Source organism: Saprolegnia diclina, assembly GCF_000281045.1.
Source record: "Saprolegnia diclina VS20 unplaced genomic scaffold supercont1.29, whole genome shotgun sequence".
NCBI classification, from domain to species: domain Eukaryota; phylum Oomycota; class Saprolegniomycetes; order Saprolegniales; family Saprolegniaceae; genus Saprolegnia; species Saprolegnia diclina.
In genome coordinates this window covers 270,943-296,611 of record NW_008246096.1, presented here as the reverse complement: position 1 = coordinate 296,611, position 25,669 = coordinate 270,943, and the positions used below count along the sequence as shown (strand labels likewise).

General features: G+C 60.1%; 11 protein-coding genes across 11 annotated transcripts; 7 read left to right on the top strand and 4 right to left on the bottom strand.

The window, feature by feature from the left end:
• Positions 1 to 118: 118 nt before the first annotated feature.
• SDRG_09185 (hypothetical protein) lies at positions 119 to 2,830 on the bottom strand (the record flags this gene model as incomplete). Its single annotated transcript, XM_008615102.1, has 13 exons — positions 119 to 436; positions 490 to 751; positions 794 to 992; positions 1,037 to 1,181; positions 1,225 to 1,413; positions 1,461 to 1,487; positions 1,534 to 1,653; positions 1,697 to 1,807; positions 1,853 to 2,072; positions 2,120 to 2,314; positions 2,357 to 2,403; positions 2,450 to 2,485; positions 2,537 to 2,830. The coding sequence occupies 13 exons, from the start codon at positions 2,828 to 2,830 to the stop codon at positions 119 to 121; spliced, it is 2,163 nt and encodes a 720-aa protein (XP_008613324.1).
• A 716-nt stretch (positions 2,831 to 3,546) lies between these two features.
• Positions 3,547 to 4,993, top strand: SDRG_09184 (hypothetical protein; the record flags this gene model as incomplete). The annotated part of the gene is made up of 3 exons (XM_008615101.1): positions 3,547 to 4,561; positions 4,605 to 4,737; positions 4,786 to 4,993. The coding sequence occupies 3 exons, from the start codon at positions 3,547 to 3,549 to the stop codon at positions 4,991 to 4,993; spliced, it is 1,356 nt and encodes a 451-aa protein (XP_008613323.1).
• On the bottom strand, positions 4,853 to 6,523 carry SDRG_09183 (hypothetical protein). Its single transcript, XM_008615100.1, has 9 exons — positions 6,288 to 6,523; positions 6,177 to 6,239; positions 6,035 to 6,126; positions 5,776 to 5,983; positions 5,695 to 5,720; positions 5,568 to 5,649; positions 5,289 to 5,516; positions 5,124 to 5,240; positions 4,853 to 5,073 (listed from the first exon to the last, which is right to left on the bottom strand). The coding sequence occupies exons 1-9, from the start codon at positions 6,504 to 6,506 to the stop codon at positions 5,023 to 5,025; spliced, it is 1,086 nt and encodes a 361-aa protein (XP_008613322.1). The 5' UTR covers positions 6,507 to 6,523; the 3' UTR covers positions 4,853 to 5,022.
• A 700-nt stretch (positions 6,524 to 7,223) lies between these two features.
• Positions 7,224 to 9,173, top strand: SDRG_09182 (hypothetical protein). Its single transcript, XM_008615099.1, has one exon. It carries the CDS (start codon positions 7,290 to 7,292, stop codon positions 9,132 to 9,134), a length of 1,845 nt encoding a protein of 614 aa, XP_008613321.1. The 5' UTR covers positions 7,224 to 7,289; the 3' UTR covers positions 9,135 to 9,173.
• SDRG_09181 (hypothetical protein) lies at positions 9,136 to 12,092 on the bottom strand. The gene is made up of 20 exons (XM_008615098.1): positions 12,033 to 12,092; positions 11,777 to 11,991; positions 11,661 to 11,736; positions 11,545 to 11,616; positions 11,448 to 11,501; positions 11,349 to 11,399; positions 11,266 to 11,306; positions 11,141 to 11,222; positions 10,942 to 11,098; positions 10,853 to 10,897; positions 10,662 to 10,812; positions 10,517 to 10,619; positions 10,376 to 10,474; positions 9,984 to 10,331; positions 9,829 to 9,933; positions 9,633 to 9,777; positions 9,541 to 9,590; positions 9,458 to 9,495; positions 9,320 to 9,411; positions 9,136 to 9,271 (listed from the first exon to the last, which is right to left on the bottom strand). Exons 1-20 carry the CDS (start codon positions 12,042 to 12,044, stop codon positions 9,183 to 9,185), a joined length of 2,025 nt encoding a protein of 674 aa, XP_008613320.1. The 5' UTR covers positions 12,045 to 12,092; the 3' UTR covers positions 9,136 to 9,182.
• Positions 12,093 to 12,676: 584 nt separating this feature from the next.
• Positions 12,677 to 14,269, top strand: SDRG_09180 (argininosuccinate lyase). Its single transcript, XM_008615097.1, has 3 exons — positions 12,677 to 13,400; positions 13,450 to 13,557; positions 13,603 to 14,269. Exons 1-3 carry the CDS (start codon positions 12,711 to 12,713, stop codon positions 14,194 to 14,196), a joined length of 1,392 nt encoding a protein of 463 aa, XP_008613319.1. The 5' UTR covers positions 12,677 to 12,710; the 3' UTR covers positions 14,197 to 14,269.
• A 269-nt stretch (positions 14,270 to 14,538) lies between these two features.
• Positions 14,539 to 15,271, top strand: SDRG_09179 (hypothetical protein; the record flags this gene model as incomplete). The annotated part of the gene is made up of 2 exons (XM_008615096.1): positions 14,539 to 14,570; positions 14,620 to 15,271. 2 exons carry the CDS (start codon positions 14,539 to 14,541, stop codon positions 15,269 to 15,271), a joined length of 684 nt encoding a protein of 227 aa, XP_008613318.1.
• Positions 15,272 to 15,438: 167 nt separating this feature from the next.
• Positions 15,439 to 16,056, top strand: SDRG_09178 (hypothetical protein; the record flags this gene model as incomplete). The annotated part of the gene is made up of 2 exons (XM_008615095.1): positions 15,439 to 15,926; positions 15,975 to 16,056. 2 exons carry the CDS (start codon positions 15,439 to 15,441, stop codon positions 16,054 to 16,056), a joined length of 570 nt encoding a protein of 189 aa, XP_008613317.1.
• A 25-nt stretch (positions 16,057 to 16,081) lies between these two features.
• Positions 16,082 to 16,983, bottom strand: SDRG_09177 (hypothetical protein). The gene is made up of 2 exons (XM_008615094.1): positions 16,910 to 16,983; positions 16,082 to 16,863 (listed from the first exon to the last, which is right to left on the bottom strand). Exons 1-2 carry the CDS (start codon positions 16,914 to 16,916, stop codon positions 16,103 to 16,105), a joined length of 768 nt encoding a protein of 255 aa, XP_008613316.1. The 5' UTR covers positions 16,917 to 16,983; the 3' UTR covers positions 16,082 to 16,102.
• A 558-nt stretch (positions 16,984 to 17,541) lies between these two features.
• On the top strand, positions 17,542 to 21,189 carry SDRG_09176 (hypothetical protein; the record flags this gene model as incomplete). The annotated part of the gene is made up of 9 exons (XM_008615093.1): positions 17,542 to 17,847; positions 17,903 to 18,114; positions 18,156 to 18,375; positions 18,422 to 19,518; positions 19,562 to 19,673; positions 19,725 to 20,606; positions 20,654 to 20,690; positions 20,739 to 20,869; positions 20,914 to 21,189. The coding sequence occupies 9 exons, from the start codon at positions 17,542 to 17,544 to the stop codon at positions 21,163 to 21,165; spliced, it is 3,249 nt and encodes a 1,082-aa protein (XP_008613315.1). The 3' UTR covers positions 21,166 to 21,189.
• A 581-nt stretch (positions 21,190 to 21,770) lies between these two features.
• SDRG_09175 (hypothetical protein) lies at positions 21,771 to 25,313 on the top strand. The gene is made up of 11 exons (XM_008615092.1): positions 21,771 to 22,121; positions 22,173 to 22,619; positions 22,667 to 22,758; positions 22,814 to 23,033; positions 23,078 to 23,328; positions 23,379 to 23,524; positions 23,572 to 23,843; positions 23,896 to 24,125; positions 24,174 to 24,462; positions 24,508 to 24,703; positions 24,747 to 25,313. The coding sequence occupies exons 1-11, from the start codon at positions 21,777 to 21,779 to the stop codon at positions 25,124 to 25,126; spliced, it is 2,868 nt and encodes a 955-aa protein (XP_008613314.1). The 5' UTR covers positions 21,771 to 21,776; the 3' UTR covers positions 25,127 to 25,313.
• Positions 25,314 to 25,669: the final 356 nt, after the last annotated feature.

Genomic DNA, 25,669 nt, shown 5'->3' with positions numbered 1-25,669 from the left:
GGCAACAGTAGCGTCGGTCGGCCAAGGCAAGGGAGCGGAATTACTCAGAGTGTGTCACGGAAAAGAGAGTATCTCCCTTGGCCAAAGCTTCTATTGTACGTAGCACGAATATTGGCGCTTACGACGAGGCAGATTCGCATGCTTGGCACGAACGCGGGCAAAATGCGTTGCAGATAGGCGACGCGGCGTACTCGGCATCGCAGAGCGGACTGCAGCTCGAGTGGCACGCTGGGAACGACTCGCTCGCAGCGCAGCACGGGTTACCGTCCAATGTATACAAGCGCAGCGAACGAGGCGGCACGTCGCATGTGCGCAGCGCATTCTCCGCCAGCGTCAAAGTCGAGAGCTCCGGCAAGGCCGTGAACCATGAAATAGGGAATGCATCGAGTCGATTGCTGGCGAGTCGAAGACGGCTCAGTTGGGGCCAAGTGGACCACTACGCAGGTGGTCGATAAGCATCCAATGCCACCACGCATCGAGAGACGGTACAGGCAAACTCGGGAGCGACAGTATCGAGTTGTTGGTCAAGTCGAGCGAGAGAAGACTCGAGAGACCCAAGAGCGGTGCAGGAAGCGACGTCAGATGATTGCTCACTAGAATGAGCTGCTGCACATTCGTCCATGCTGCTGAGACCCAAGTTGGCCAAATCGTCAGCGCCATTTCGCCGACATCCAGCACAAACAGATGCGGCGGAAGGCGGGACAAGAGCGATGGCACCTCTCTCCACGCGTTGAGGCGCACCTGAAAGTACCTAGTTGCACGTCAATGTTGAGCTCTATGAGCTCCAACCAACACGAGATGGCGCAGCGTTGTCAAGTCAAGGCCCGGGTCGGTCGCATTCCAGCCGGCGCCCCGAACGCGGAGGCCCCACAGTTGCTGCAGCTGGCCGAGTCCTCGTGGCGCCGTCTCAAAGGCACAAGCGTCCAGCGAGAGTAGACGGACATCTGGCGCCGTAAGCTTTGTTAGGATCTCGTCGAGCGACTCTGTCATCTCTAAGCAGCTGTCAGTCATCCGATGACGCCAAGCCGTAGCGTACGGGGCGGGCAGAGAATCTCGACGGCTTGGCAGACGCAGACTTGATCCCACCCGAGGCGCCACGGGCGCAGCGGTAGCAAGCACGCAACGTACGGCGGCGCTGTCGGACCAACACACTCGTTGGTCAGCGACGCCCGCAGGACAATCTAAGTGTCGAGATGATGCACTAGTAGTAGATAAGTAGTCTACCGTGAGCACGAGCGAGCCAAGAACGCTGCCGACAACCGTCGCGCCAAGAAAGAGAAGCGATCGACCAACGTGGTCGCGCGCGTACCCTAGCGTGTGGTGCAGTAGCTCGAGCGTCGGGCTCGAGTCTTGGATCATGGGCAACACGGGCGTAAAGTGCCCAGTCGACTTGTGACCGAGTCGTGCAAACAACTACATGAGACATCAAGTAGCTCTGACATGCCCCGCCAAGCGCGCACCGAGGACGCATTGAGCTCGCGCGTCTTCTACACAACGCATGAGTATATGCGACAGGCTGCGCCAGCCAACGACTTTGTGGCGTGTGGTCCCGTGTCGCTGAAGCCACTTGGAGGGCACCCGTCCGTCCAAGTCGCCCAGCGTCAGATAGCGCTGGAGGTTCTCAAAGTGGCTCCCGGGCGACGCCGCCGTCACCTAACCACCACCACGTGATTACGAGATATAGGAAGTGCCCTACGATGCTTTCCCAGAGAAACGTCGACACGATCGCGTCATGGAGGCTGCGCACGCTGATGGCAATGAGCACGAGTGGCGCGACCAATGCCGCGAGTTCTAATAGCGACGCCACCTCACGCAGAGATACGTGTCGCTCAACGAGCCACCGAGGAGGTACCATAAAGGCTTTGATGACCGACACGGCGTAAACGTCAAACGTCGGGTTGGTGAGAATGCTCGGGTTGCGCAGACAGGCCACGAGCACTGGGGCGACGATCGCGATCGGGAGGCAAATGCCCAGCACCAAGTCAAATGCGATCGCAAGCGTCAAGATGTACACGCGCAGCTTGCGGCACTGATCGCGCTGGTTAGGGTCCGCGTACTTGTAGAAATTCCACCTACGGACAACGTGGCTTTTGTGGTTTTTGGATTTGAGCGAGCATACGCGATTAACGGCGGCACGAGCATGCACTCGAGCGCGAGGACGAGGCCATACAAAACGACGCACGGGCTCTCGACGTTCGCACTCCACTTGGCGCCACGGTAGACTTGAAGCGGCACGGCGATGGCTTGCCGCAGAAAGATGCGGACCTCGTACAGTGATCCTGTTCGGCTAAACACGCCTTTGGGGCCGAAAAACCTAGTTGGCCTTGGTACATGGAGTGTACAAGCATGCGCGCACCGGGCGTATGCGCCTTCACAGGCCATTTGAACTTGCACGAATCGCGCCTACGTGTCATCGCACAACCGAAGGCGATAGGCAAGCGGTGTGTACCTTCCACGAAAGCGCAAAGCGCTCCATGCGCGGTGCCTGTATTTGATCCAAAAGCAATGACCGGCGGCGAATCACGTCCTTGACGACCTGCAGATCGGGGGCGACTTCGGCCGGGTGCAGACGTAGTCGAAAGAAGCTACCAAAGCGGAACGTCCGCGTCCGACGAGGCGTCGTCGACATGGCTTTGTGGCGACGACCGAGCGGACTCAAGTGCCGGAGCTGGCTCGTAATGAGGTTGATGCGTCGGCGCGACTGCAACAGCACGAGCGACCCGTACGCATGCAAGCCCGTGCAGCAGAGCAAGACGAAGCTTGTCTGCAACGGTGAAACGAGGTCGAGGAAGGCGACGACGGCCGGGAGCTGCGTGATACCAATGTGCATGGCCGCCACGACCACCGTGTAGATGAGACAGACCCAAGTGATCGCGTCGAGCGGAGACCAGCGCAGGCGACGCCCCCCCCATGCTTGGACGCCGTAACGCCTGGTGAACCCTCTAACACCTGACAAAAACAGGCATTTGCGTAACCGGGCTTCAAGTCCTCACATCCTCGGTATCGCACACGATCCAGAGAGTGTTTATAGACCCTGGCCACACTCTTGGCGACCTGCTCTACCGTTGCGACGAAGCCTTCCCACGGCTCGTGCCTCGGGTGTTCTGCCCTCGCTCGTTTCGTACCTGGCGGTCAGGCTCCGCCTCCTCAGGCTGTACACTCCCATACCCGTCCAATCGAGGAGCTAAGTTCTTATAGATCACTGCAACGCTAGCTAAGCTACTCGAGTGCCGACGCTCTCAGTTTGCACTTGGCTTCAACGAACGGCGTGGCAGGAGAGACGCAATGCGTCATACCACGCTGCCGAGCAGCGCTATACCTCCTAGGCCATACAGGCTGGTGTCGTGTCTGCCGAGGCGGCCATGACGGCCACGGCGTCACGAAGAAGGGACTGGGTCCGTTGGCGGCAACTTGAGATATCTTCACGCGGAATTCTTTGTTTTGGCCAATGGGAGTTCACGAATCTGCGTTTGTACTCGACATCTGCCGCCGAGTATACGCAATAAAATGATGAAATGGTTTTAAAATATTTTCACCGGCCACGAGATGGAGTCGGCGCCGGTCCCGAGCTACAACGGCGCAGGTCGGTCGTCGCCGGCGGCTAGCCATCCGTCGCGCCCCACGCCGACGCCAGTGCACGTACCTACGTTGGCCGATGCGCCGACGCGGGTACGCACGACGCCGACCGACCGCAGCAACAAGGCGACGGCCGCGCTCGGGCTGGACTCGAACGACGACTTTGGCACGTCCGAGCTCTTGAACCTCCTGTACGCGTTCCACAACGCCAGCACGGCAGATGAAGTCGTGCTCGTGCTGCAAGCGCTCTTTGGCTGGTTCCAGGCGCAGACGTTCCATCCGACGCTGACGCCGCCGGAAGCCACAGGTCCGTTCCTGCCGATCCAAATGCTGCGGGAGGCCAAGAACGAGTTTGTACAATGTGCACAGATAAAGCAGAGCCGGCAGCCGTACGTGTGGACGAACGTCGTTGCGAAGCAGTATGCGATCATCCTACAGCACCTCCTCGTGGCCATTCAAGCCCAAGCGCAGATCCGCGCCCCGTCCGCGACGCCGCCCTCGCACGCACTCCAGAGCCAGCTCCACAATAGCATTCACGAAGCACATGCGCAGTACTCCAAGCAGCAACAAAGCCGACAAGCGACGCCGCAGCAACACGCCGTGCACTCGTCGGCCTCGTCGCTGGCGACACCACCCGTCCACGCGCCCAGCACCAGCGCTCAAGCACCAACGCCGACCAACAACACCCCGCGAAAGCTCGACTTTGGTCCAACGCTATCCGCGTCCTCCTCGTCGCTCGTGGTCAAGGTGCCCAAGAAGAAGGCGCTCGAGCCTAAGCCCAAGGCAGCGCAAGCAGTCAGCGCAACCGCGCCGCGTCCATCCGGGCCCATTAGCGAAAGCCCTTTCTTTGTCGACATGACAATGCGGTCCGCGACGCCCGGCGCCGACGACGACCATCTGTACATCCCGGTGCGCAACATCAACAAGGTCATGAAGGCCGCGCTCCCAAAAGAGTCCAAGGTCAAGATCGCCGAGGACGCCAAAGGTATTCGACTCGATAGCGCGTCGCCTCCTACATCATTCCCTAGAGCTCATGCAAGAGTGTGTGACCGAGTTTCTCCTCTACTTGACGAGCGAGACGCGGGACCAAGCGATCATCAACAAGCGCGGCAAAACGACGCTGACAGGCTCGGACGCGCTACGAGCACTGTACAACCTCGGGTAAACCCTTGGTATGTACGCTCCGAGCAGCTGACGACTCGACTGTAGCTTTACGCCCTATGGTGATATCCTCGGGCTGTACAACGACAAGATCAAGGTTATCCAGGAAGAGGCCGCCAAAGTCAAGATCGAGAAGCGCGCCGCCAAGAGCCAACCGACGATGCCGACAGCAACACCCAGTGCGTCGCCCGCCACCGACCTCGTCAAGAACGAGCACCTTATAGCTAGCAGTAGTAGTCGACCGTCGACGCAGTGAATGATACAGTACACACAATGTTGCTCTGGCTACTCGACGGTCGGACGCACGAGCTCGAGGCGCATCGTCAACGGCGCTTCCTACGGCGTCCGTTGATCGATCTGCACTCCATCTCGTTGTTGCATCGTACCTCGACGAGCGGGGCCAATGACGCGGGAAGGAATCGAAGGTGCAGCGTCGCGTAGGCTTGCCGCGCCTTTTGCTCGGCCTCTTCGGCAGCACGCAGCCGCGCCTGCATCTCCCGCGCCTACGCAGGACGTATCGCAATTCGTCGACGTCGTCGCGTCATGTCTACCGCGTGCAGATGCTGCTGTGCAAACGCCTTTCGCCGTCCGAGCTCGATGGCCAGCGACGCAAACGACGCTTGGAACTGGGCATAGAACCCCTCGAGCGTCACGAGCTCCTCGTACAGCGCGCGTGTCGCACTGTAGACGCGGTCGTACTCGACGTTGACGTCGTGCATGTCGGCGAAGCTCTCGACGATCTTGCGGTCGCACTGCTCCATATCCACAAAGTGGTCGAGCTACAGACATGTCGATGATGCACCGGAGAGAATGAAGGGCATCGGTGGTACGGCCGTGTCGTAGAGCGTACTCAGCCGGTCGACAGCGTCTTGGCTGGCCTTGACCAGCGCGAGGGACGACGATGAGACTTGGCTACCGACAGCATCAGGAGCGCAAATACGCAAATCCGCTGCGTACGAGGTGTTGCCATCGAGCAACGATCGCTACGTCAGAGGTCAACAAAGGAGTTCAATGGAACGTCCAAGGGCGTCGTCGTACGTGCTGTGGGATGTTCTCGGCGGTGCGGGCCACGAGGTCGCCGACGTGGCTGGCGAGGGTCGCCCACACGTCGCCACCGGGGATCGCAATCGCTTCGAACGACGACGTCGCGTCACCAAGGATCTCAAAATCGATCGTGTAGTAGAAATGAAGCATCGAGCGGATGGTGTCGAGGGCCATCGCATGCTTTGCCACGAGCGCGTGCAGCCTAGTGATTGGCAGCGATGAGTGCCAGGCAGCCAAAGGTTGCGCGGTCAACATGGCGCCATGCGCGGCGGCGTCCTTTTGCAGCTGCAGCACTGTGTCGCCATCGACAAAGTCGAAGAGCGTCTTGCCCTCCTCGCCGCCGACCTGGCACATGCTTCATCAAGGACCCACCGATGGGCCATACAAGTCGCTACCATATTGGGGTCCACGGCCTGGCCCTGAAGCGCATCAAAGATCGAGTTGATCCTGAGAGTGACCTAGCATACCCAGGTGATTTACAGCGTGATAGGCGATCGGGTCCACACAGGCTCGTGCGTGGCCAAGAAGTCGGTGGTCGCCGCCCGCTGCGCCTCGACAGCTGCCTCACTCGCCTCAACCGACGACGCGACCGCCTGGATGCGCATGGTCATCGTCGTACAGATCTCATGCAGCAGCCCTTGGAGACCAAGCGCTTGCTCATGCAGCTCGGCGAGCGCCAAGCCATCGCGCTTGATACCGACGTCGCACTGCGCGACGGAGATCATTTCCAGTCCAGATCTTGCCACAACCACGGTTCACTAAACCGGTCCTTTCATTGTCTAACCGACTGGTCCAACCGCTGTAACCGGTTCTACCAATGCCACCTCCCTCGCCTGTCGCGCCCCCTTGCGACTGCTCGTGCGGCCCGCGAGACGAAAGCAGGCCTTTCTTCGAATCAGCGTCATCACAATCCTCAAGAGGATGTGCTTGAACTCCGGTCTTCAACCTTGACGTCGTCTGCCAGCCACACATTTCACAGCTTCACGCCCACGGATCTTCGGCCCAGACAGGCGCCATCAACTTCTCTCATATCGCTCAGATAGCTTCCTTCCATCAACTAGGTTGAGCGAGCTCAAGCGATGGCGGCCCATCGCCGTCTTCCTAGGCGTTGGTCGCCATTGCTGACGCCATTCGCCACTGACGTTCCACCGAACTCCTCGAGTCTTGCACTGGGACATCCCATGGATATTTCCCCGCATAGGGGTCGGGGTGCAGCACAGATTCCCTTGATTCAGTACAGTGCCGCGTGCGCGCTTACCAGCTTGTTTTCAAGAACAGGTGGCCAGCGTCTTTTTCAAGGCAATTGCTGCAGGGTTTGTCCCGCTGGCTGGGAAAATCCTTTTGGCGGCACGTGATTCGCTACTTGTGCGCCAATCATCACGCGCGAATCGCCCACCTTGCACACCGCTTCATGGTGGCGGCGCCGATTCGACAGAATTATCAGCCAATCAAACACGCGAATCATTATTCGGCTCGTGGTCGCTGACGTCTCATTTTGCATTTGCACCATGGTCGCCTCCTTCGCTATCGTGCAGCAGTACTTGCCCGTGATCCTCGCCAACCTCCCGTACGAGTGGCGGGGCACGACCTTTGCCAACTCGGCGCTGCTCGGCCGCGAAGCCTTCGCCGCCAACATTGAGGCGCTCATCAGCGCCAAGCACGCGGCCAAGGACGCGACCATTACCGAGGCTGAGCTCACGGCGACCGGCAACGCCGAAGACTACCTCCGCGTCTCGTCCAACATCTCGACGCTGCTCGAGTTTGTCCTCGGCGCCCAGGTTGGCTTGCCCACGGCGCAAGTCTTTACGTTTGGTTCGACGACGATGCCGATCATCTCGGTGCTCCTCGCCGCCAAGCTTCCAGTCGTCCTCTACGTCGACGAGAGCGCGACGACGCCGTTCACGCAAGAGCAGATCGATGCCCTCAAGCTCCTCAACACCAACTTGACGGTCCGCGCCGGTCGCCCCGTCGCTGACGCGTCGGTCGTTGTGCTCTCGCTTCAGGCGACGCCGACCGCGGTCGCCCACGCCGACGGTATCGTGACGCCCAACTCGGTCTTGTACATCCACAACACGGCCAAGATTGCGCCGGCCGACGTCCTCGTCGTGCGTAAGCGCCTCGCGACGCCGCTCACGACGCCCGTGTGCGAGGCGTACCTCCAGGCGATTGCCAACGTCAAGGTGACGGCCGACCAGGATCGCTCGTCGCCCGAAGAGCTCAACGCGTTCTACGCGCATTTGCAGACCATGTCGGGCACGGACGCCAAGGCCGACGCGCAGCCGGTCGTCTTCACGGCCGGCCTCCCGTCCGTGTGCACGCTCTGGCTCGCGCTCCTCCAGTCGGGCGGCGCCGACGTGCTCATGGCCAGCACCGCGTACGGCGGCTCGTCGCAGCTCACCGACATCTTTACGTCGCGCGCGCCGACGCTCTTCTCCAAGTCGACGTTCGACATCACGGGCAAGAACGAGATCTCGTCGTCGATCAAGGCGGCGCTCGATGCGCTCTCGCCAAAGAACAAGACGACGGTGCTCTTTGTCGAGATCCCGACCAACCCAGACATGAAGGTCCCGGACATGGCCACGCTCGCAACGCATCTGACGTCGTACCAGACGCGCACGGGCAAGGACGTGCTGCTGCTTGTCGACACGACGTTTGCGCCGGCGTGCGAAGTCATGCGCAAAATGTCGGATGTCGCCCCCGGCCTCACGACGATGGTCTTTATCAGCATGAGCAAGAGCGTCAGCCGTGGCTTCACGACCGCCGGCACGATTATCGCCAACAGCGCGTCGGCCAAGTCGGTTGCGCTGCTCGAAAAGGTGCGCTGGACCGGCGCGCTCCTCGATACGACGGCCAAGCATGACCAGCTCTACCGCCTCACGAGCAACCACGTCGGCGTTGAGGCGCGCAACCGCAAGGCGTACGAAGTCACGAACGCCGTCGGGAACGCACTCGTGCAGGCCGTCAAGACGCACGCCAAGGGTTACGTGATGGACTTGGCGTTCGTGACGCCGGCGCAAGCGGCCGCGGGCTTTACGACGTCGACGTTCTCGTTCAACTTGCCGCCGCTCCCGACGGCGACCGCTGAAGAGAACATTGCGCTCGCCCAGCGCTTTGTGGACTTGCTCACGGCGCACAAGAACCACTTCAAGCCGTGCGTGTCGTTTGGCCAGGACAACGGCCTCGTCTACTGCACGGTGCCCGCGACGTCGACGCAGGGTGCGATCAAGGCCGAGGACAAGGCCAAGCAGCTCGTCGGTGGCGTCGAGCTCTGCCGCCTCAGCTTCCCGCCCAACGCCGACGTCCCGGTTGTCATTGCCGTGATTGAGGACGCGATCAAGACTATTTACGCGTAAATCGACGGACAATAATGTTGCATGTTTCCACTGTCTATAGCTCTCTTTCTATAACGGAGTGGGTCGACTGGAAGCTGCTTTGAGGGTGGCCTTGGCGCGTAGTAACCGGTTGAGCTCCGATAGCGTCTCTGTCGGGTCTACACCGTAGGACTCGCATTTTCCAGTAGTGACGTTGTAGCGCCCACCTTGCTCGAGCAGCGACGGGCGGGTGGGAATGTCGGCGGCGCTATGCACACGCCGGGTCGCCCGGTTGCGTTGCGCTGGCGCATCGCTCGATCTACGCAGGACAAGTCTGTACATAAAGCGACGCCAGAAAGGGGTACTTGGGCTTGCCACTCAGGAGATGGCGGAGCTCACTGATCTACCAAGTGGCCTTGTGGATCAGTTCCAACACGACGTCGGGTACCGAGAGCACGCCAGTCTCGTGCGTTGGCTTGGCGTCGACAGTAGCGGGTTCTAGGTTGTGAGTCAGGTTGGTGGGAGGCTAGAGGGTCCGACTGCTGGTTGTTGCAAGACTCGGAGGGGGTAGGGTAGAAGAAGCTGCGCGCTCCGTGAGCACGTTGTCGATGCGGTCTTGGGAGGGCCGCGCCAAGGACACGCCGTCATCAGCGCCGAGTGCCAAGTACTCGAGGACCTCCATGCGCTAGTAGCATGCCCGATACGATCAAGCTGGCTCAAGAATCAAGCTGCCAACCTCCCGTAGCGCGCGGTTCTCGAGGTTGAGCGCGCGTACTTCCGCCGTCTGTGCGCCGACGTCGCCTTGGGCTTTCTCCAGCGCGAGCCGCAGCGTTCGCTCGTTCTATTGCAAAAGCCACTTCGAGAACGAGACGCGTGTATCAATGTATCAACTTGAAACATGGTTTTGATCAGCGACACGTTGTCGATGACGTGCAGCTGCAACTTGGTGGTTTCGACAGTCGCTTGCGCCTCGTTTGCTTTGGTTGAGGACGGTGACAACGTCACCGCACTGTCCTTTTCTTGGTTGTTGTTGCGGCTTGGTTGTGCCAGAAGTTTGCCCGGCTTGGCAAGCGGAGCCGCAGGCTCGAGCCGCGGATCACATTCGTTGTTGTCGCTCGTCTTGTGCCTTGTCGTTGTGGGCAGCGCCGCCGTTCCTTCCTGGTCGCTCTGGCGCTGACTGCTCATAGATCCCAGCACGCGTTCGTCCTTGCCCCCCAGCTGCATAATCACGTCGTGGGCCTACCCAGCGATCTTCCACTGAAATAATCAAATAAGGTACGCACGTGGGCCAGCTGTGCTTTGAGCTGCGCAACTTCGTCGCGAAGCTGCTGGATCAAGAGCGTCTTGGGGTCTTCGTTCTTGGTTGGCTTGTTGGCAATCGACTAGGTAGCGTGGGGCACCCGTGAGTGGAATTCATCGCTTACCTGCGCGCGGGCCGCATACACGAGCGTGCTCAGGTTCTCGTCCATATAGACGTCGCTGGGCGAGAGGCAAGCGATCATAAGCGTGATGCTGTTGCCACCCAAGCTACACGCAGCGTGAATGTACCGATCCGTCCGGCGTAAGAACCTGTGCTTGAGAAGCGCCGTGAGCTTCGAGTCGCGGTATGGTACGTGTTTGGTGTCGCCTCCGTCTTTGGCCTCGTCGCTGAGCGTCTGAATCACTTGGCGCAAGACGAAGAGCGACTTGTTGATGCCGATCGACTCTTGCAGCGTGACCCCTACTCTAGCGTTTGCTGTGCTTGCTCTAACAAGGCCTACCGGTCGCGCCCGTCTTGACCACGCGCTCCGAGCCAGCCAAGTCGACTAGGTTCCGGTGTAGTCAAGTGTCATACAAGGAGGTGCGGCACCGAGCGAGAGCTTGGCCTTGACCACGTCTTCGGGGTTGGTCGTATCGACACTCTCGACATACAAGGTGTAGATGCAGTGGGACCGCGACGACGCTGCGTTGAGGTTGTGCGATGCCATGATTTTGTGCTTGACGCCGTCTTGGAATTTCGACAGCATCTAGACACAGTAGAAACACATGCCAACCGTTAGCGCCCGAACCTCGTCGGCGCTCGTGCACGTGATCGTGATGAGGTTCTCAACGTAAAACTCGTGGGTGGCTGCCCAGCGCAGTCGAAGCGACCTAGTGCGTGCCATTGCAAATGGTAGTCGTCCTTTCGTAGTACTTTGTGGCGGCCCCCAGACTTGGGTTCAAGAGGTCGAGGATCTAGTGCGGTCGATGCACGCGCACGAGATGTGGGACGGGTACCTGCTCGTTGTAGATCTGAACAAACGAGCATCGAATCGTATACTCGCGGATCTAAACATGCATCATCTTCCGCTCTATGGACCTTCCGCGTGCGTGTACCTTGTCGGCGCTCGCCACCGCATTGTAGATGCCCAAGATCACACGAGGGACGATCTAGCCATCGTTGATCGACATCAAAGGCGATGGCCGCTCGTACGCCAAGGCGGTCGGACGACACGTCGACTTTGGGCCGGGCGTTCACGCGCTCAGTGGGCCGGGATGCTGTTTTCTGCTTCCAATTTGAGCTCGGAGTGGTAGCAACATGAGGCGCACCTCGTACTCGTAGCCTTCCATGCTAAAGGTTTTGCCCGACCCGGTCTGGCCGTAGGCAAAGATGGTCGCGTGAAACCTATGCTAACGTCGTTGACGTCAGTGATAGAAATGCGTACCCGTCTAGAACGCTGGCGATCATGCTGGCGACGCCCGTGCGCTCGTACAGCTCGCTCTGGGTCGTCGTCGGCTCAAAGACTTGGTCGAATTGAAAATCCTTTGCCGCGTCCTTTCCGAGCCGGACGCGCTTGGCCCGCGGGTCCAACACGAGGCTCGTGCACTGGTGCGCCTTCTCAATCGAGAGCGGCGGCCGCACGCGCACAACCACGCGGATCTACGCGCAGCTCAACACACCAGTTGTCACTTCAATGGCACCTTGCTGCTCATCGATTCAAAACGGCTGCCAAGTCAGTTTTCCGCCAGCGACAATGGTCAATTTGTCCTACTCCCAGTGCGTGCGATGCTGCAGTGCGTCGATGCATTCGACACGACAGACTCGGCGTTCAAACTGCGTCAGGTGCATACTTGTAGCGATCTGCGATCGCGCTACGGCCTTGTTGCTGTAGAGAAATGTCATAGCCAGGTGGACGGATGGTATACAAAGCGTCCTACGGACTCGACGGACCTGCCCTTTCTGGCTTACACTACGAGAGCTACTGCGAGATTGAGCTGCGTGCGAGTTGCACCTGACCTTACTGGCTTACACTACGAAATTGAGCTGCGAGTTGGCGCGCGATTACAAAGTACTAGTACAATTATTTGCAAGATTATTGATATTGGTCATATTCGCCTTGTCGACTGACGCTGTGACGTCAGCGGCCGTGGCACATCCCGTATGACGATGATCCTACGTACGTGCTGCCACGATAAGAAGCTTGCGGTCTCTCGGACGTTCTTGTGGTCACCAACTTCAACTGGCACCGACGGCTTTCGTTTGATTGGCCAAAATTGGGTGCGCCGCGATCCATTTAACCGGATACGATATCCGGTTGACGCGTTGGATCGCACCTTGGCAGAGCAAAAAAGATTTCGACTCCAACCGGCAAGACAAGCATGGCAGCAAGTGGCAAGAAGCTCTGGGGCGGCCGGTTCAGCGGCGCGCTAGACCCGGTCATGAACAAGTTCAACGAGAGCCTCAGCGTTGACCAGCGCATGTGGGCGGCCGACATCCAAGGCAGCAAGGCCTACGCCAAGGCGCTCGCGGCCGCTGGCGTCATCACCGCCGACGAGAACGCGCAGATCCAGCATGGCCTCGACCTCGTCCACGCCGAGTGGGCCGACAAAAAGTTTGTCGTCTGTGCTGGCGACGAAGACATCCACACCGCCAACGAGCGCCGGCTCACAGAGCTCATTGGCAGTGCCGGCGGGAAGCTTCATACGGGCCGCAGCCGCAACGACCAAGTCGCCACCGATGTGCGCCTGTACGTCAAGGAAGCCGTCAAGGGTCTGAGCCACCAAATGGGCGAGCTCCTCGCGGTCGCGACGCACTTGGCCGAGACGCACATGACCCTCCTCATGCCAGGCTTTACGCATTTGCAACCGGCGCAGCCAATTCGGTTCTCGCACTGGGTCATGTCCCACGTGGCGGCGCTCCAGCGTGACGTCGAGCGTCTGAACGACTTGTCAAAGCGCGTCGACGTCCTGCCCCTTGGTAGCGGCGCGCTTGCCGGCCACTCGTTTGGCATTGACCGCGCCTTGCTCGCGTCCGAGCTCGGCTTTGCCCGCCTCTCTCCCAACAGCCTCGTACGTCACTACAGCGGGGTCCAGAAGACTCGTACTGATACGATGCTAGGACGCCGTGTGCGACCGCGACTTCATCGTCGAGTTTATGTTTTGGGCGTCGATGACCATGATTCACTTTTCGCAGCTCTCGGAAGACCTCATCATCTACAACACGCTGGTAGCATTCGTCCTTCTCTACGCTGCAAGGCTCATGGAACCCTAGAAATTTGTGACGATGGCCGACGCGTACAGCACGGGCAGCAGTCTCATGCCGCAGAAGAAGAACCCGGACGCGCTCGAGCTCCTCCGCGGCAAGTCGGGTGCCATCATTGGCCGCCTCAACGGCTTCATGATCACGCTCAAGGGCCTCCCGCGCAGCTACAACAAGGACCTCCAGGAAGACAAGGCAGCGCTCTTTTACTGCATTGACAGCATGGTCGACTGCATCCAGATTGCGGCCGGCGTCCTGGCGACGCTCACGCCCCACGGCGAGAAGATGCGCGCGTTTCTGGTGACGGAGATGCTCGCGACAGACCTCGCCGAGTACCTCGTGCGCCGCGGCGTGCCCTTCCGCGAGACGCACCACGTCGCAGGCGCGGCGGTCCGTCTCGCTGAAGACGCCAACAAGCCACTCTCGGCGCTGACGCTCGCCGAGCTCCAGTCGCTGCACAGCAGCTTTGCACCGGACGTTATGGACGTCTGGAACTTTGACTCGAGCGTCGAGCGCAAGAACGTGCCTGGTGGCACGAGCGCCGCGGCCGTGAAGGGCCACGTGGAGAGCGTCAAGGCGTGGCTCGCCAAGGAGTATCAACTCTAAGCCGTCTCTAGATTGATAGGACTGTACTAGCTGCTAGCGGTGTTGAAGTAATGCAAGTGGCTCATTTATTGCAGGTGGAGACCGACTGCAGCAGCGACCTGCGAGGAGGACGATGCGATACGAGAACCATACATGCACAGACACCGAGCTTGTAGGATGAGCACCGATGCAGGAAGAGCTCAGCTGGCAGACACGGAGGCGCCATCAAGAGCCATGAGTGCAACAGCGTTGGCACAGCTCCTAGCTCCGGAGCTGCAAAGGTGCAGATATGGTGTTCCTGCCGAAGCCGCCAGCGATCGTCCGGATACCCTGTCTGACTGAACCGAACGCGGCCAATTGAGAATGGCCGGCCGGAAGCTGCGCATCCTCTGTCTGTACGTCGTACGAGCTGCGTGCATGGGCGCCAACGACTGCTACTTGTAGACATGGCTGGCGCACGAGCAACAAGGTACTGCAGGTGCAGATGGTTGGGCTCCAGCAAGCGCTGGGTGGCAAGGACGGCGTCGAGTTTGTGAGCCTGAACGCGCCGCACCGCGCGTCTGGGCCTGCGCACGCCGAAGTCGAGCTCTTCTTTGGCAAGAACGGACCGTACTACGAGTGGTGGGACCATGTCGAGACGCCGGCGACCGAGACGACGCCCAAGCGCAGCGACTACGTCGGCCTACCACGGTCGCTGGACTTTCTGCTCGGCCAAGTCGACGCGCTCGGGCCCTTTGACGCGGTCCTGGGCTTCTCGCAGGGCACGGCCATGACGACGATCTTGACGGCGCACTACCTCAGCCACGGCACGCCGCCGCCGTACAAGGCTGTCTTGCTCTTCTGCGGCCTCCTCGCGCGCGACGGTATGCCCGAGGCGCTGCGCTCTGGGAGCTCGTACCACTTGGACATTCCGTCGATCCACGTGCTCGGCGAGACGGACGCCATCTTTTCGTGGTCCAAGAAGCTCGTGGGCGCGTACGAGAGCTCGAGTCGCACGATGTTTGTCCACCCGGATGGCCACAAGTTTCCGACGCTGCCCCAGGCCAAGCCCATGTACAACGAGATCGCGGCCAAGCTCCGCGAGATCTGCGGTTAAGTCAAGCGTGGTTGACTACGACGTCCGTGGGCCTTGCGCGTCGCTCGGTGGGGCGAGGGGCTGTTTTTCAAAAAGCGTAAAAAATGCAAATAAAAAAATTGAGTTTGAGTTTGAGGGCGGAACCACTGGAAGTTGCAAACACACGTAGTGGACGTCCAAGCACCAGCATGTTCAAGCGCTTCTCCGTCGACGAGCACGTCTCCAACATCTCCAAGGTCAAGACCTCGGTCCAGCGCAAGATCTGCCAGCGCATCGCGGAGCAGTACCCGCTCCTCGACGCCAACGATAGCGCGCTCATGGAGGAGCTCCTCCCCAAGAAGGCGCCGCTGCTCGTCGCCAAGTGCTCGGGCACGGAGCACCTCCAGATTGTCGTCGCCGAAGATGGCACGCCCCTCTTCTTTAACATGCGCGATGGCCCGTTCTTGCCGACGCTCAAGCTCCTCCACAAGATCCCGAACCTCATGAAGCAGGTCCGCGCCGACAAGGGTGCGATCCCGTATGTGCTCTCGGGTGCCAACATCATGGCGCCGGGCCTCACGTCCAAGGGCGGGTCGATGCTTGAGGACATTGAGAAGGGCGAGCCCGTCGCCATCATGGCCGAAGGCAAGGAACTCGCGATGGGCGTCGGTATCATGCAAATGTCGACCGCCGACGTGTACGTTCTTTTGTCCTCCTCACTGCGAGGTCGCATGCTGATATGTAGGCGGAGCGTCAACAAGGGCATTGCGATCGAGCTTGGCCACTTCCTCGGCGACGACCTCTGGACGCTCACGAAGGTCGAGTAATTGCGCAGTCGCAAGACGAGGTTGATGTGCACATACACACTGCCATCTATATTTCTTTGAAGAACGATGATTCGCGCTGTAAGGAGAGTCCGTCGAGGAGGTTCAAGTTGGGGAGCGACTCGGACCGCGGCCGGCCCGTGACCGTCTCATCACTGCTGCTGCCGCTGCTATTATTCGCGGCGGCCTTGCGGTTCCAGTCGAAATTTTGCGTGTCGACGTTGACGACGTTTTGCAGCTCAATCCCGCCGCCCATGAGCGAGTGCTCGACGGTGAGCGCGGGGCCCGACGGCGGGGGTGGTCCGAGGTCGATGCTAGGTGCGGCCGACGTCGGGAATGGAAGCGACGCAGGTGGTGCCATGTCTGTCGAGCTGGTTTGCGACCCCAGACTCATGGTGGAGAGGTTCATCATGGGCATCATCGGCATCATCGGCATCATCGGCATGCTGAGGAAGCCACTGGACATGGACGGGTCCATCATGGGCGGGAAGAAGGGCATCGCTGGCGGTGGCGCGAACATGGCCCCACCAAACATGTTGTTGTTCAAGCCATTGTTCATCGCTGGTGGGGCTGCTGTCGCTGTCGTTGCCGCGCTGTTGGAGGGTGTCGAGACTGCCGACTTGCCGGTCCTTCGGATCTTGATCTTGAGCGAGCCCGTCTCGGCGCGGGCAGTGAGTGTGCCATTGGCGTTGCCATTGCCGCCGCTGTCCATGGCGGTCATGTCGTGCGTCCCATCGTCCGAGAAACCGAGCTCATCCGAGGTCGCCTTGCGCTTGCGCGGGTACTCTGGCATCGAGAAGCCTACGCCGCCTACGATCGCTGTGCATGAGAAGGGTATCGACGACGCAGGTCGTACCAGACATGCAGGTGGGCGGGTCGTCCTCGGCGAGGTAGACGGTCCGAAGTGCGACCAGTTCTTCTTATTTATTGCCAACTCTCAGAATAAGTACTCGTTTGGAGAGGATCTCGCACGCGATTGGGTGCTTTTTATTGGCGGGACCTACCACTTTGTATGCAATTGAGTTGCAACGAATTAAATTAGGCCAGTCGTCAGTAGGCTAGTTCCACGCAACCACATGGTGGTAATCATCCGGCACCACCAGAGGCCGCGCGCGCAGCCCGCGCCTTTTCGCTGTGCGAGATACAACGGACAATACATGCAGGTAGCGTGCCATTATTGGAAGCAAAGCGTATACCATCGTCATATCAAAGACGCAAGTCCCACCGCTAAGTTGGGTGCGAGTAGCGTTGCGTGGCTTTAGCCAAAACCGCTGCTTTCGATGTCACAATCGGTTGCGATCTTCTCGCGATGGCCGTCATCACGCCGAGCGACCAAGGACAGACGCGCCTTCGCCGCAACGCAAGCATTCGCCGACTTCGCCACTCATCATGGTGTTTACCCGAGAGTGTGATGCAGTACAGTAGCTCTGCGGTTACGGGCGGCTCGTATTCGACCCTGTGGTTAGGTCGATTGCACCATACGCTACAATGATCACTTCAAGCTCACTCACGGCCAGCTTGACACCCGCTGAAAAATTCCTCAAATTCACAGGCCTCACGATCCCAGACCCGCCGTCGATGCGGCCGGTCGAAGCGACGAGCAACCCTGAGGTCGCCCTCACGCACGTCGACGCCGACACCAAGTACTGCGGGCGCACGGCTAAGTCGGAGTTTGTACAGCTCTTTCGCACCATGGTGTCGCGCCAGCACTTGGACGTCGAGCCTCGCAGTCGCGCGCACCAGCTCCCAGAGCTCGACCTTACCGCTTACAAGGCTGTGATCCCCGAGGACGATGTACGACAACGATGCTCATCGATCTTGTCGATTAGAATTGATGATGCCGGCGTAGGACGAGCCCGACTTTGACACGATGCTCTGCGAGCCGTTCACCGCGCGCCACGAGTTTGCGTCGCTGTGCCTCGAGCGCGAGCTGCCACCGAGCGCGGGCCTCTTGCTGCGCAAGACGCAGACGCCTGCAATCGACATTAGCCACTATGGCATGGGCGACGACCTGGCTAGAGTCTGGGCAGCGTCCATTGTCGACGTGCCCAACGTCACGAGGTACTACAGGTCTCCATGACGTGAGACGGCAATATCCCTAGCTTGAACCTCCGCAACAACCGCCTCACCGACGCAGGGCTGCCCAGCATCATCGCCGCACTGACGGTCAAGCCCCGCATCGCGATTCTCGATCTCTCCGAGAACAAGCTCGACTCGGAGTGCGTCGACGCGCTCGCAACGTACCTCCAGTTGCCCGTGTGTGCGCTGCAGGAACTCCGCATGAGCCACGCCGATGTCGACGACGCCGAGATTGGTCCGGTGGTAGATCTCCTTTTCTGCAAGAAATTGGACAGAGTGTCCATTTTAGGTGCACGCACTCTACTTGAACCAGTCGGTGCACCTTCTCGACTTGTCGCACAACCTCTTGGGGTCCCACGAGCGCCGGCGCAAGACGCCCCGGGGCACGACCCTTGTCGGTGGCGAGGCCATTGGCGCCATGCTCGAGGCCAACACGACGCTTCGGTCGCTGGATCTGTCGTGGAACACGCTGCGGCTCTCGGGTGCGGTGGCCATCGGCCGCGGCCTCGGTCGCAACAACGCACTCCTCGAGCTTAACCTCGCGTACAATGCGATCGGCGAGATGGGCGCGGCGGCCGTCGGCGTCGCGCTTGGGAGCAACGTAGCGAGCAAGCTCGAGCGCGTCGACCTTAGCGACAACAACGTCTCGGCGCAGGCGGCGCTCGTCTTGTCGCAGACGATCCTTGTCAACGCGCGGCTGCGCTTCCTCGTTCTGGATGGCAATCCGCTGGGGAGCCAGGGCGGGCGGTCGCTCTTCCACGCGGTGGCGCAGTGCCCCAACAAGCAGCTCCGGATCTCAATGCAGCGCTGCAACTTTGATCTAAATGTGCACAATGCGAGCAAGTTCAACCCGGACGACGTCAGCGGTCAATACGAATTGGACCTCGCGGTGCCGTACGAACGCAGCATTGCGATCGAGCTCGTGCGCTGTGCAACTCGCAAGAACGGATGTCGCTTCAAGTCCATTCTGTATGTGCCGCCACCCAACAAGGCCAGCCGCCGCGCCTCGGCCAAGCCCATGGCGGTGCAGGTGCTCTTGACGACAACGTCACCGCCAGGTATGTTGGGCACGGCTGAGCCCCAGAGCCGGGCAGCGCTCGAGGCGCTCTTCCATCAGCTCGACTACGATACGTCCGGAGCCATCGACGAGACGGAGCTGGCCCGCGGCATGCGGCGCCTGGGCCTCGACGCGCGCGAGAGCGACGTGCGAAAGCTGCTGGCACGCTACGACCTCGACGGATCCGGCACAATCGAAGTCGACGAGTTTGTCGACATGATGAGCTGGCTGTACCGCCAAGCCGCGCTCAAGCTCCAGGCGCAGTCGGTGCGGCAGCTCCTCGACGTCCGCACCAACGAACCGTTAGAAGTCCCTGCCATCGGTCACTGGTAATCTCGCAATTCGCGCTCAAACCACGACGATGAACCGTAGGATCGTCGACTTTGTGGATCTTCGACTGCCGGCGGACGCGGTCGAGGCCGAGTCGCTCACGGTGGGCGGTCTGGACCACCTTTTGCGCAACATCCGAGAGAACGCCAACAAGGTACATCTCTGGTTTTGCGAAGCCGTCGCCAACTGCTGCTGCTGCGTGTAGGTGCAGCTCCTTCACGTAGCCAAGCAAGGCATGGTGCTCTCAAGCGATCAAGCGCAAACGATTCTCGATCACATCATGGAAGGGCTCGATACGGTGCATGCGATGGCGTCGCTCCTGCCCTACATGATCGACTGCCGCAACGCCTGTGTCTTCATCGACACCAACCTCAGCGAAGCTGCGCGCGGTCGGCTCCAGCATTTGCTCTTGCAAGCCTACGGCCCGATCGTGGGCATGGCGTCCGACCACTACAAGCTTGACCTCGCCGATGCGCTCGACCGGTCGACCGCCAAGAAGCTCCTTGAAATGAACAACAAGTGCGCGCTCGAGTGGCCACGTCTGCACCCGCTCCAGCCCACAGACGAACGCTGCTTTCGGAATGCATACCACAGCGGCAGCGCGGTCACATTGGATGCAAAGATGCTCACGTGGCGCTTTGGCGTGCTCGAGTTTGACTTTGTACATCGTGTGCGCCCCCCGAAAGGAACGCTACCGCTCTCGTCGACGCGGTTCGCTCAAGTGCTTGCGAAGCTCCAGATGAACCCGGTGAAAGAGACGCCCAAGTGGCGCAAAGTCGGCAAAGACGGCGTCATCAAGCGGTCCCCCAAGGTCTACGAGCGTCTCCGAGAGCTTCGACAGATGAAACACGCGCCGCCGGCCGTCGACCGCGCGGCAATTACGTGCAGTGGCGAAAATGGGACCGAGGTTGTTCTCACGGCGCGTCGGCTGCTCATGGAGCTCCAAGCCGCGCTCTGCACGCGCTACGTGAGCGCGCAGCAAGTGCGCGGCATCCTCTTGCAGTGGCCGCCCGAGTTTGCGGCCAGCCGCGTCGATGCACTTGTCTTTATGTTTGACCGCCTTGTGGATTTGCATCACTTTTACCAGGTATTCCTAGGGTGCGTTTTTGTGGAGAATAATGTCGTGCTGCATAGATCGAAGCGATCTTGACCGACGCCGAAGTTGCGCAGTGTACATTGCTAACATTTGGCGTTTGCGTTGGAGTTGTATGTGCGATAGGCTTGCACCGTCTTGGGTGGCTCAACACGTGGACGCCGCTGATTCCCGAAATGTACTATGAGCTCGACATGGCGATTTACGAAGAACGCGAAATCACAAAATATCTGATTGCGCTTGCGCTCGCCGAGCCGGTGCGCAATAATTTGACAAATGGTTCTGATTTGCTAAATTGTAGGGGGAAAACTGGATTGGCGAGACCTTTGGGTGGACGCTCGACACGACAATTCCGGGCTGGAAGCTCAACGCGCAGTGGACGAGCGACGAGACGATGCCTCGGAAAGGCATTCTGCGTCTCGAGTACTACTCTGGCGCCGACCAGGGCTGCTCGCCGATCTGGCACGTGCGCCAGAACCTCTGCAGCCACATGCTCGCGCACCCGCTGACACCCGACGAGCTCGACGACTTTCGCACCACCGTCACCATGTGACCATCAATACACTTGCAATCTATGGCAAGTCTCAAGCACTTGGTTTGCGCAGTTCGTCCTACGTCCACAGACTTGCGTTCATTGCAAGTGGGCGGCTTTGGACCCCTCCTGTACTGCGCTTCCACGATCACGCGGCGTGAACCGGGGCATAGGTCTTTCATTCTGCATCGCGGTGCTGCCAACCACCTTGCGTGTTTTGCACTTGTCAAGCTACTGGAGTCGGTAACTGGCGCGTCGGTATATTGTAAGTACGTCGCCAGCTTCTGCATGAGAGCAGCGACCTCGTGTCGATGGCCACAGCTTCCAGCAATGCAACGTCCACCAACCCAAGCTATGGGTGCGAGGTCCGTGTTTGCAGCCGGTCGAGCGCCACTTCGTGCAGGTTGAACCAACGAGACTCGAGTCATACGCATGTACAACAAGTCCTTGGCGTCCTTTTCAGCATCCAGGCACGAGCTTATTTGCCTCTGAGATACCTACGAGCGCATCGATCGCTTACCTGCGTTTCTTGGTTCACGCGGGAGCGCTCGCGACTTGGCCTTTCCCACCGCATCAAGATTTCGATTGCACTTTTTGGACCAATCAAATAGGGCGAAATTTTAGCTTGCAAAATGCTGCGCCAACGTCTGCGCCGCCGCGTCGCGCGGCTCGTGCGGCAAGCGTCCCATCTCTCGACGAGCCACGAAGCACTACTGGCCTCTATGGCGCCAGGCCGCGTGACCATCGTCCAGGGCCTTGTTGGCACGGGCAAGACCACCGCCGCGGCCGCGCTGCTGGGCCGAACATCGACGCCGACGCTCGCGTTGGTGCCCCACGGCTTTGACTCGTCGTTGCGCCGTAGCGTCGAAGCATGTACGCCGATTGGGTTTCTCGATATGCAAGACGACGTGCGATTGCTCTCGATCGGCGCGTGGAGCGAGCGCTTCCGCAGCGACTATGACCACATGGCCACCGAGGTTGGCGTCCCAATATCGACGCGACCGCCTCTCTCACAGCCATTTTCGTAGAGAGTGCTGAGCCGCACGGAGGCCAAGGTCTTTGTCCACGACCGCGTCGACCGCATTCCGCGCAAGGTCTTTCGCACCCACAAGTCGGCGCCGATGCTGCGCACGGCGGTGAGCGACACGCTGCGTTGCTTTGGCGAGCTCGAGCGCCACGGTGTGTCGCCAAGCGCCTACACCACGTACATTCAAACAGCGTTGACGGACCCGGCAACCGCGCGCCTCTCTCCCAGCTCGTTTCTGGAAGTGCTTGCGAACCAGACCGATTTGTGCGACGCCTATTCTGCGTACCGAGAGCTGCTGCATGCGGCTCATTGCAACACACACGACGGCGTTGTCCTCGACGCGCTCGCGCTGACCGAGGCGCACCCGTACTACTTACTTGCGTCGCTGGCCGCGACGGCGCAGTTTCTCGTCGACGACCTCCACCACTGGAGCCCCGGGGCTATTGTGGTGCGTCATGCGGCGTTGTCACTAGTGTCGTTGATGCCATTGTGTAGCTGCTCGCGCGCCTGATGCTCGCGTCAACAGAGAAACCGTGGGTCCTCTTTTCAGACCCGTCGGTGCCGGGACCCCTCGACCAGCTGCGCGCGTACGAAGCTCGGCGCTCTGTCTCCGGCGATCGAAGAACGCTGACGCTAACGTAGGTTGCTGCAACACGGAGGCAAGGACGTCAGCGACGTGACCGAGGTGGCCTGGTCGGCGCCAGCGGTCGAGCCGACCGGCATGCACAGCATGGCATACGACATCCTCACCAAGGCATCCAACGTGGATTTGCCATCGTCGGTGCAGCTCGTCACGGTCGCCGGCGAGACCGAAGTGACGCGCATGGCCGGTACGATTCGCGACCACCAAGCGCGTGGCGAGGTACCATCATGCTATTGGCCCAAACGAACACAACAGCGAGTTAGCGCCTGCTTGTGGTCCTTGGCGAGGCGACGCGCGTCGACGACCTCGTGTCGGAGCTGCACGCACTGCACGTGCCGCACCTCTCGCTCGAGCCAAGAGACTTATTTGCAACCGATGTCGTCCGCATAGCGTACTCACTCCTCCAGGCGCTGGCGTCGCCGTCCGACTCGAAGCACCTCTTCAACCTTCTCCACACATCGCCCGAGATTGACCCCCTCTTGCTCGCCCGCCTCATGGAGTCGTCCACGTCGCGGTACCCTACCCCTTGGCCTCCAACAACGACAAGTCATGTCGCATGCCTAGCCACATTGACCTCTACGAGACACTACGACTGCACGCAGTGGACCACCCGCCGATCGCTGCCTTTCTAAAGCGCTTCCAGACGTTGAGAGACGCGGCCATGAAGCTCTCGTGCGCCGAACTGTTGCATCTCTACTTGACCGAGTCGGGTACGCCAGACGGGGGCAACTTGAGCGATGGCACAGAGCGGTCGTAGGCGCGTTGGAGCCGCTCCTCCACCCGACCAACGACGACGACGTCGCACGGTCCGAAGCACTCGCGGCCTTCCTCGACATCGTCCTTGACGTCCAGCGACTCAACGAGTCGCCGTACGTCCCATTTGTCGTGCCGTATTTGACGCAGCTTCGCGAGACTGGTCGCTTGCAGGCCCCAAGCAGCCTCACCATGGTCCTGGACGATGCCTTAAACGACCACCGAGTGCTGGTGGCCTCCCAGCGCTCCGCGTGGCGGCTCCCGCCGCACGTGCAGGTACCCCGTCCTTTGTGTCCCCAACTTTTAGCACTCGTGTGGGAGCGCGTAGGTCGACACGCTTGTGCTTCTGCAGTGGCATGACAAGGCCTTTCCTGGCCGGAAGCCCAGAGGCATTGGCGCAGGCATTCTGCCCGCACAGCTGCTTGAAGCGCAAGCGGGCTCCACAGTATCAAGCCGCGATGCGTACGTAGCTACGTGCCGGCAGCGCTTGGCGTCACTTTTGCTTCGCGCGACGTCCTCGGTGCTCATCTCGCATGCTGCCGATACGTCCATCTCGAGGTACCAATTCACTTGGTGGCTCATGCAACAGCGACCCACGGACGGTAGACTGCTTGCGCCGTGGGCATCGTACGAGGTGGCGACGACCGATGCTGCGCCGAGTCACGTGAGCCCGACGTCGTTGCCACCCGTCCTCGTCGACGACGCCGCGTCATTGCCGCTGCACCACTTGTCGTTCTCGCAAATCGACGAGTACATGCGCTGTCCGCACCGCTATTACCTCGCGCGCGTGCTCGGGCTCGAACCCAAAGCCAACTCGAGTATGGTGTACGGCCGCAGCCTCCACGAGGCCATTGCAACCTACGCGTCCATCGCGCCGCATGCGTCGGCTGCCGAGGTCGGAGCTCTTTCGTTCCTTGTAGCCGGCTGACACGCCGCGTAGGACGCTCTGGCAGCGTTTACAAAGGCGTGGACACCTGGCAGCTGCCGGTCGCTGGTCGAAGAGCGCATTCTCCAAGCCCAAGGCGCCGCCGCTCTGCGCTCGTTCATTGCATATGAAGCCGACCGCACACGTCCCATCGAGAGCATCGAGCAAGCGTTTGAGTTTCACGTGCCGGAAGCCGACGTCCTGTTTCGGGGTACGACACGCATTGCCATGGCCACTGCATCGCGGCGGTGTAGGAGTCTGGGACCGCGTCGAGCGAGAGCCCACAGGCGATGTGTACATTGTCGAGTTCAAGTCCAACTTGGCCGATACGCGCCGAGACAACCAAAAGCTGGCGAACGAGAGCCTCCAGCTTCAGCTGTATATGCTCGCGTACCACCGCCTGCACGGAAGACCACCGAAGGGCGCACTCCTTCGGTCGCTCGAGACCAACCACGGCCTCAACGCGCCGGGGGTTCTCGCGCATTCGGCCGAGACTGATGGCGCCGCGCTGCGTGCGATCCAAGCGACCGCGCAGGCGATTCGAGCGCGCGCGTTTGACGCGACACCGTCATTCCTCGGTTGCGCGTTCTGCTCGTTCAGCGATATCTGCACGGCAAAGGGCGAAAGCGCGTAGATCGTGATCGCACCAACAGACACTCGTGGAGCCATTCAGCTTAGGGTACGGTGTTAGCAGTGGATGAGCCAATGCTAGAGAGCAAGAATAAGCTGCACGAAATAGAGTCTCGCTATGCACGATAGTGATATCATGTCGACTCGACGCCTCCTTGTAATCCTTGTAATGGTCGTTTGGGATCTGGGCAGCTCGTATCTGGGCCGTAGACGGGTATCCAGGTGCGCCCACAACCGAGTCGTCTCAGCCTCATATGCCGTCCTTGCTGCTCACTGTGCCACTCAGTCCATCTTAAGACCAACGTGGCGCATTGGAAGGACTCTTGTTATGGACCGGTTAAGCATGACGTCAAGGCTCTTCTGCATGTTGCCGCTCACAAGACCAACATGACGTCCACTGTCGGAGCACATATGGTGGCGTTTCCACCCGCCTGCTTGTTTCCTGACGACACGCTTGACGACGTGCTCTCGCTCCGCTCCCCACATCGTCGTCGTCGTATACGTGGCTGGCCATTGCGAGTGCGTTAGCATGGAGCATCGTTATTAT

Excerpts from the sequence above, each read along its gene's own strand:
- SDRG_09183 (XM_008615100.1), bottom strand. The coding sequence starts at position 6,506 with ATGATCTCCGTCGCGCAGTGCGACGTCGGTATCAAGCGCGATGGCTTG. Across the intron at positions 6,127-6,176 it reads AGGCCGTGGACCCCAATATG|GTCGGCGGCGAGGAGGGCAA; the intron begins GTAGCGACTTGT and ends AGCATGTGCCAG. Across the intron at positions 5,241-5,288 it reads CACAGCAGCATCTGCACGCG|GCGCGGGAGATGCAGGCGCG; the intron begins GTAGACATGACG and ends CGTCCTGCGTAG.
- SDRG_09182 (XM_008615099.1), top strand. The coding sequence starts at position 7,290 with ATGGTCGCCTCCTTCGCTATCGTGCAGCAGTACTTGCCCGTGATCCTC.
- SDRG_09181 (XM_008615098.1), bottom strand. Across the intron at positions 11,617-11,660 it reads TGGAAGGCTACGAGTACGAG|AAAACAGCATCCCGGCCCAC; the intron begins GTGCGCCTCATG and ends AATTGGAAGCAG. Across the intron at positions 11,099-11,140 it reads CGTGCACGAGCGCCGACGAG|ATGCTGTCGAAATTCCAAGA; the intron begins GTTCGGGCGCTA and ends TACTGTGTCTAG.
- SDRG_09180 (XM_008615097.1), top strand. The coding sequence starts at position 12,711 with ATGGCAGCAAGTGGCAAGAAGCTCTGGGGCGGCCGGTTCAGCGGCGCG. Across the intron at positions 13,401-13,449 it reads GCCTCTCTCCCAACAGCCTC|GACGCCGTGTGCGACCGCGA; the intron begins GTACGTCACTAC and ends ATACGATGCTAG. Across the intron at positions 13,558-13,602 it reads TCATCATCTACAACACGCTG|AAATTTGTGACGATGGCCGA; the intron begins GTAGCATTCGTC and ends ATGGAACCCTAG.
- SDRG_09175 (XM_008615092.1), top strand. The coding sequence starts at position 21,777 with ATGCTGCGCCAACGTCTGCGCCGCCGCGTCGCGCGGCTCGTGCGGCAA. Across the intron at positions 23,844-23,895 it reads GGCTCCCGCCGCACGTGCAG|GTCGACACGCTTGTGCTTCT; the intron begins GTACCCCGTCCT and ends GGGAGCGCGTAG. Across the intron at positions 24,126-24,173 it reads GCCGATACGTCCATCTCGAG|ACTGCTTGCGCCGTGGGCAT; the intron begins GTACCAATTCAC and ends CACGGACGGTAG.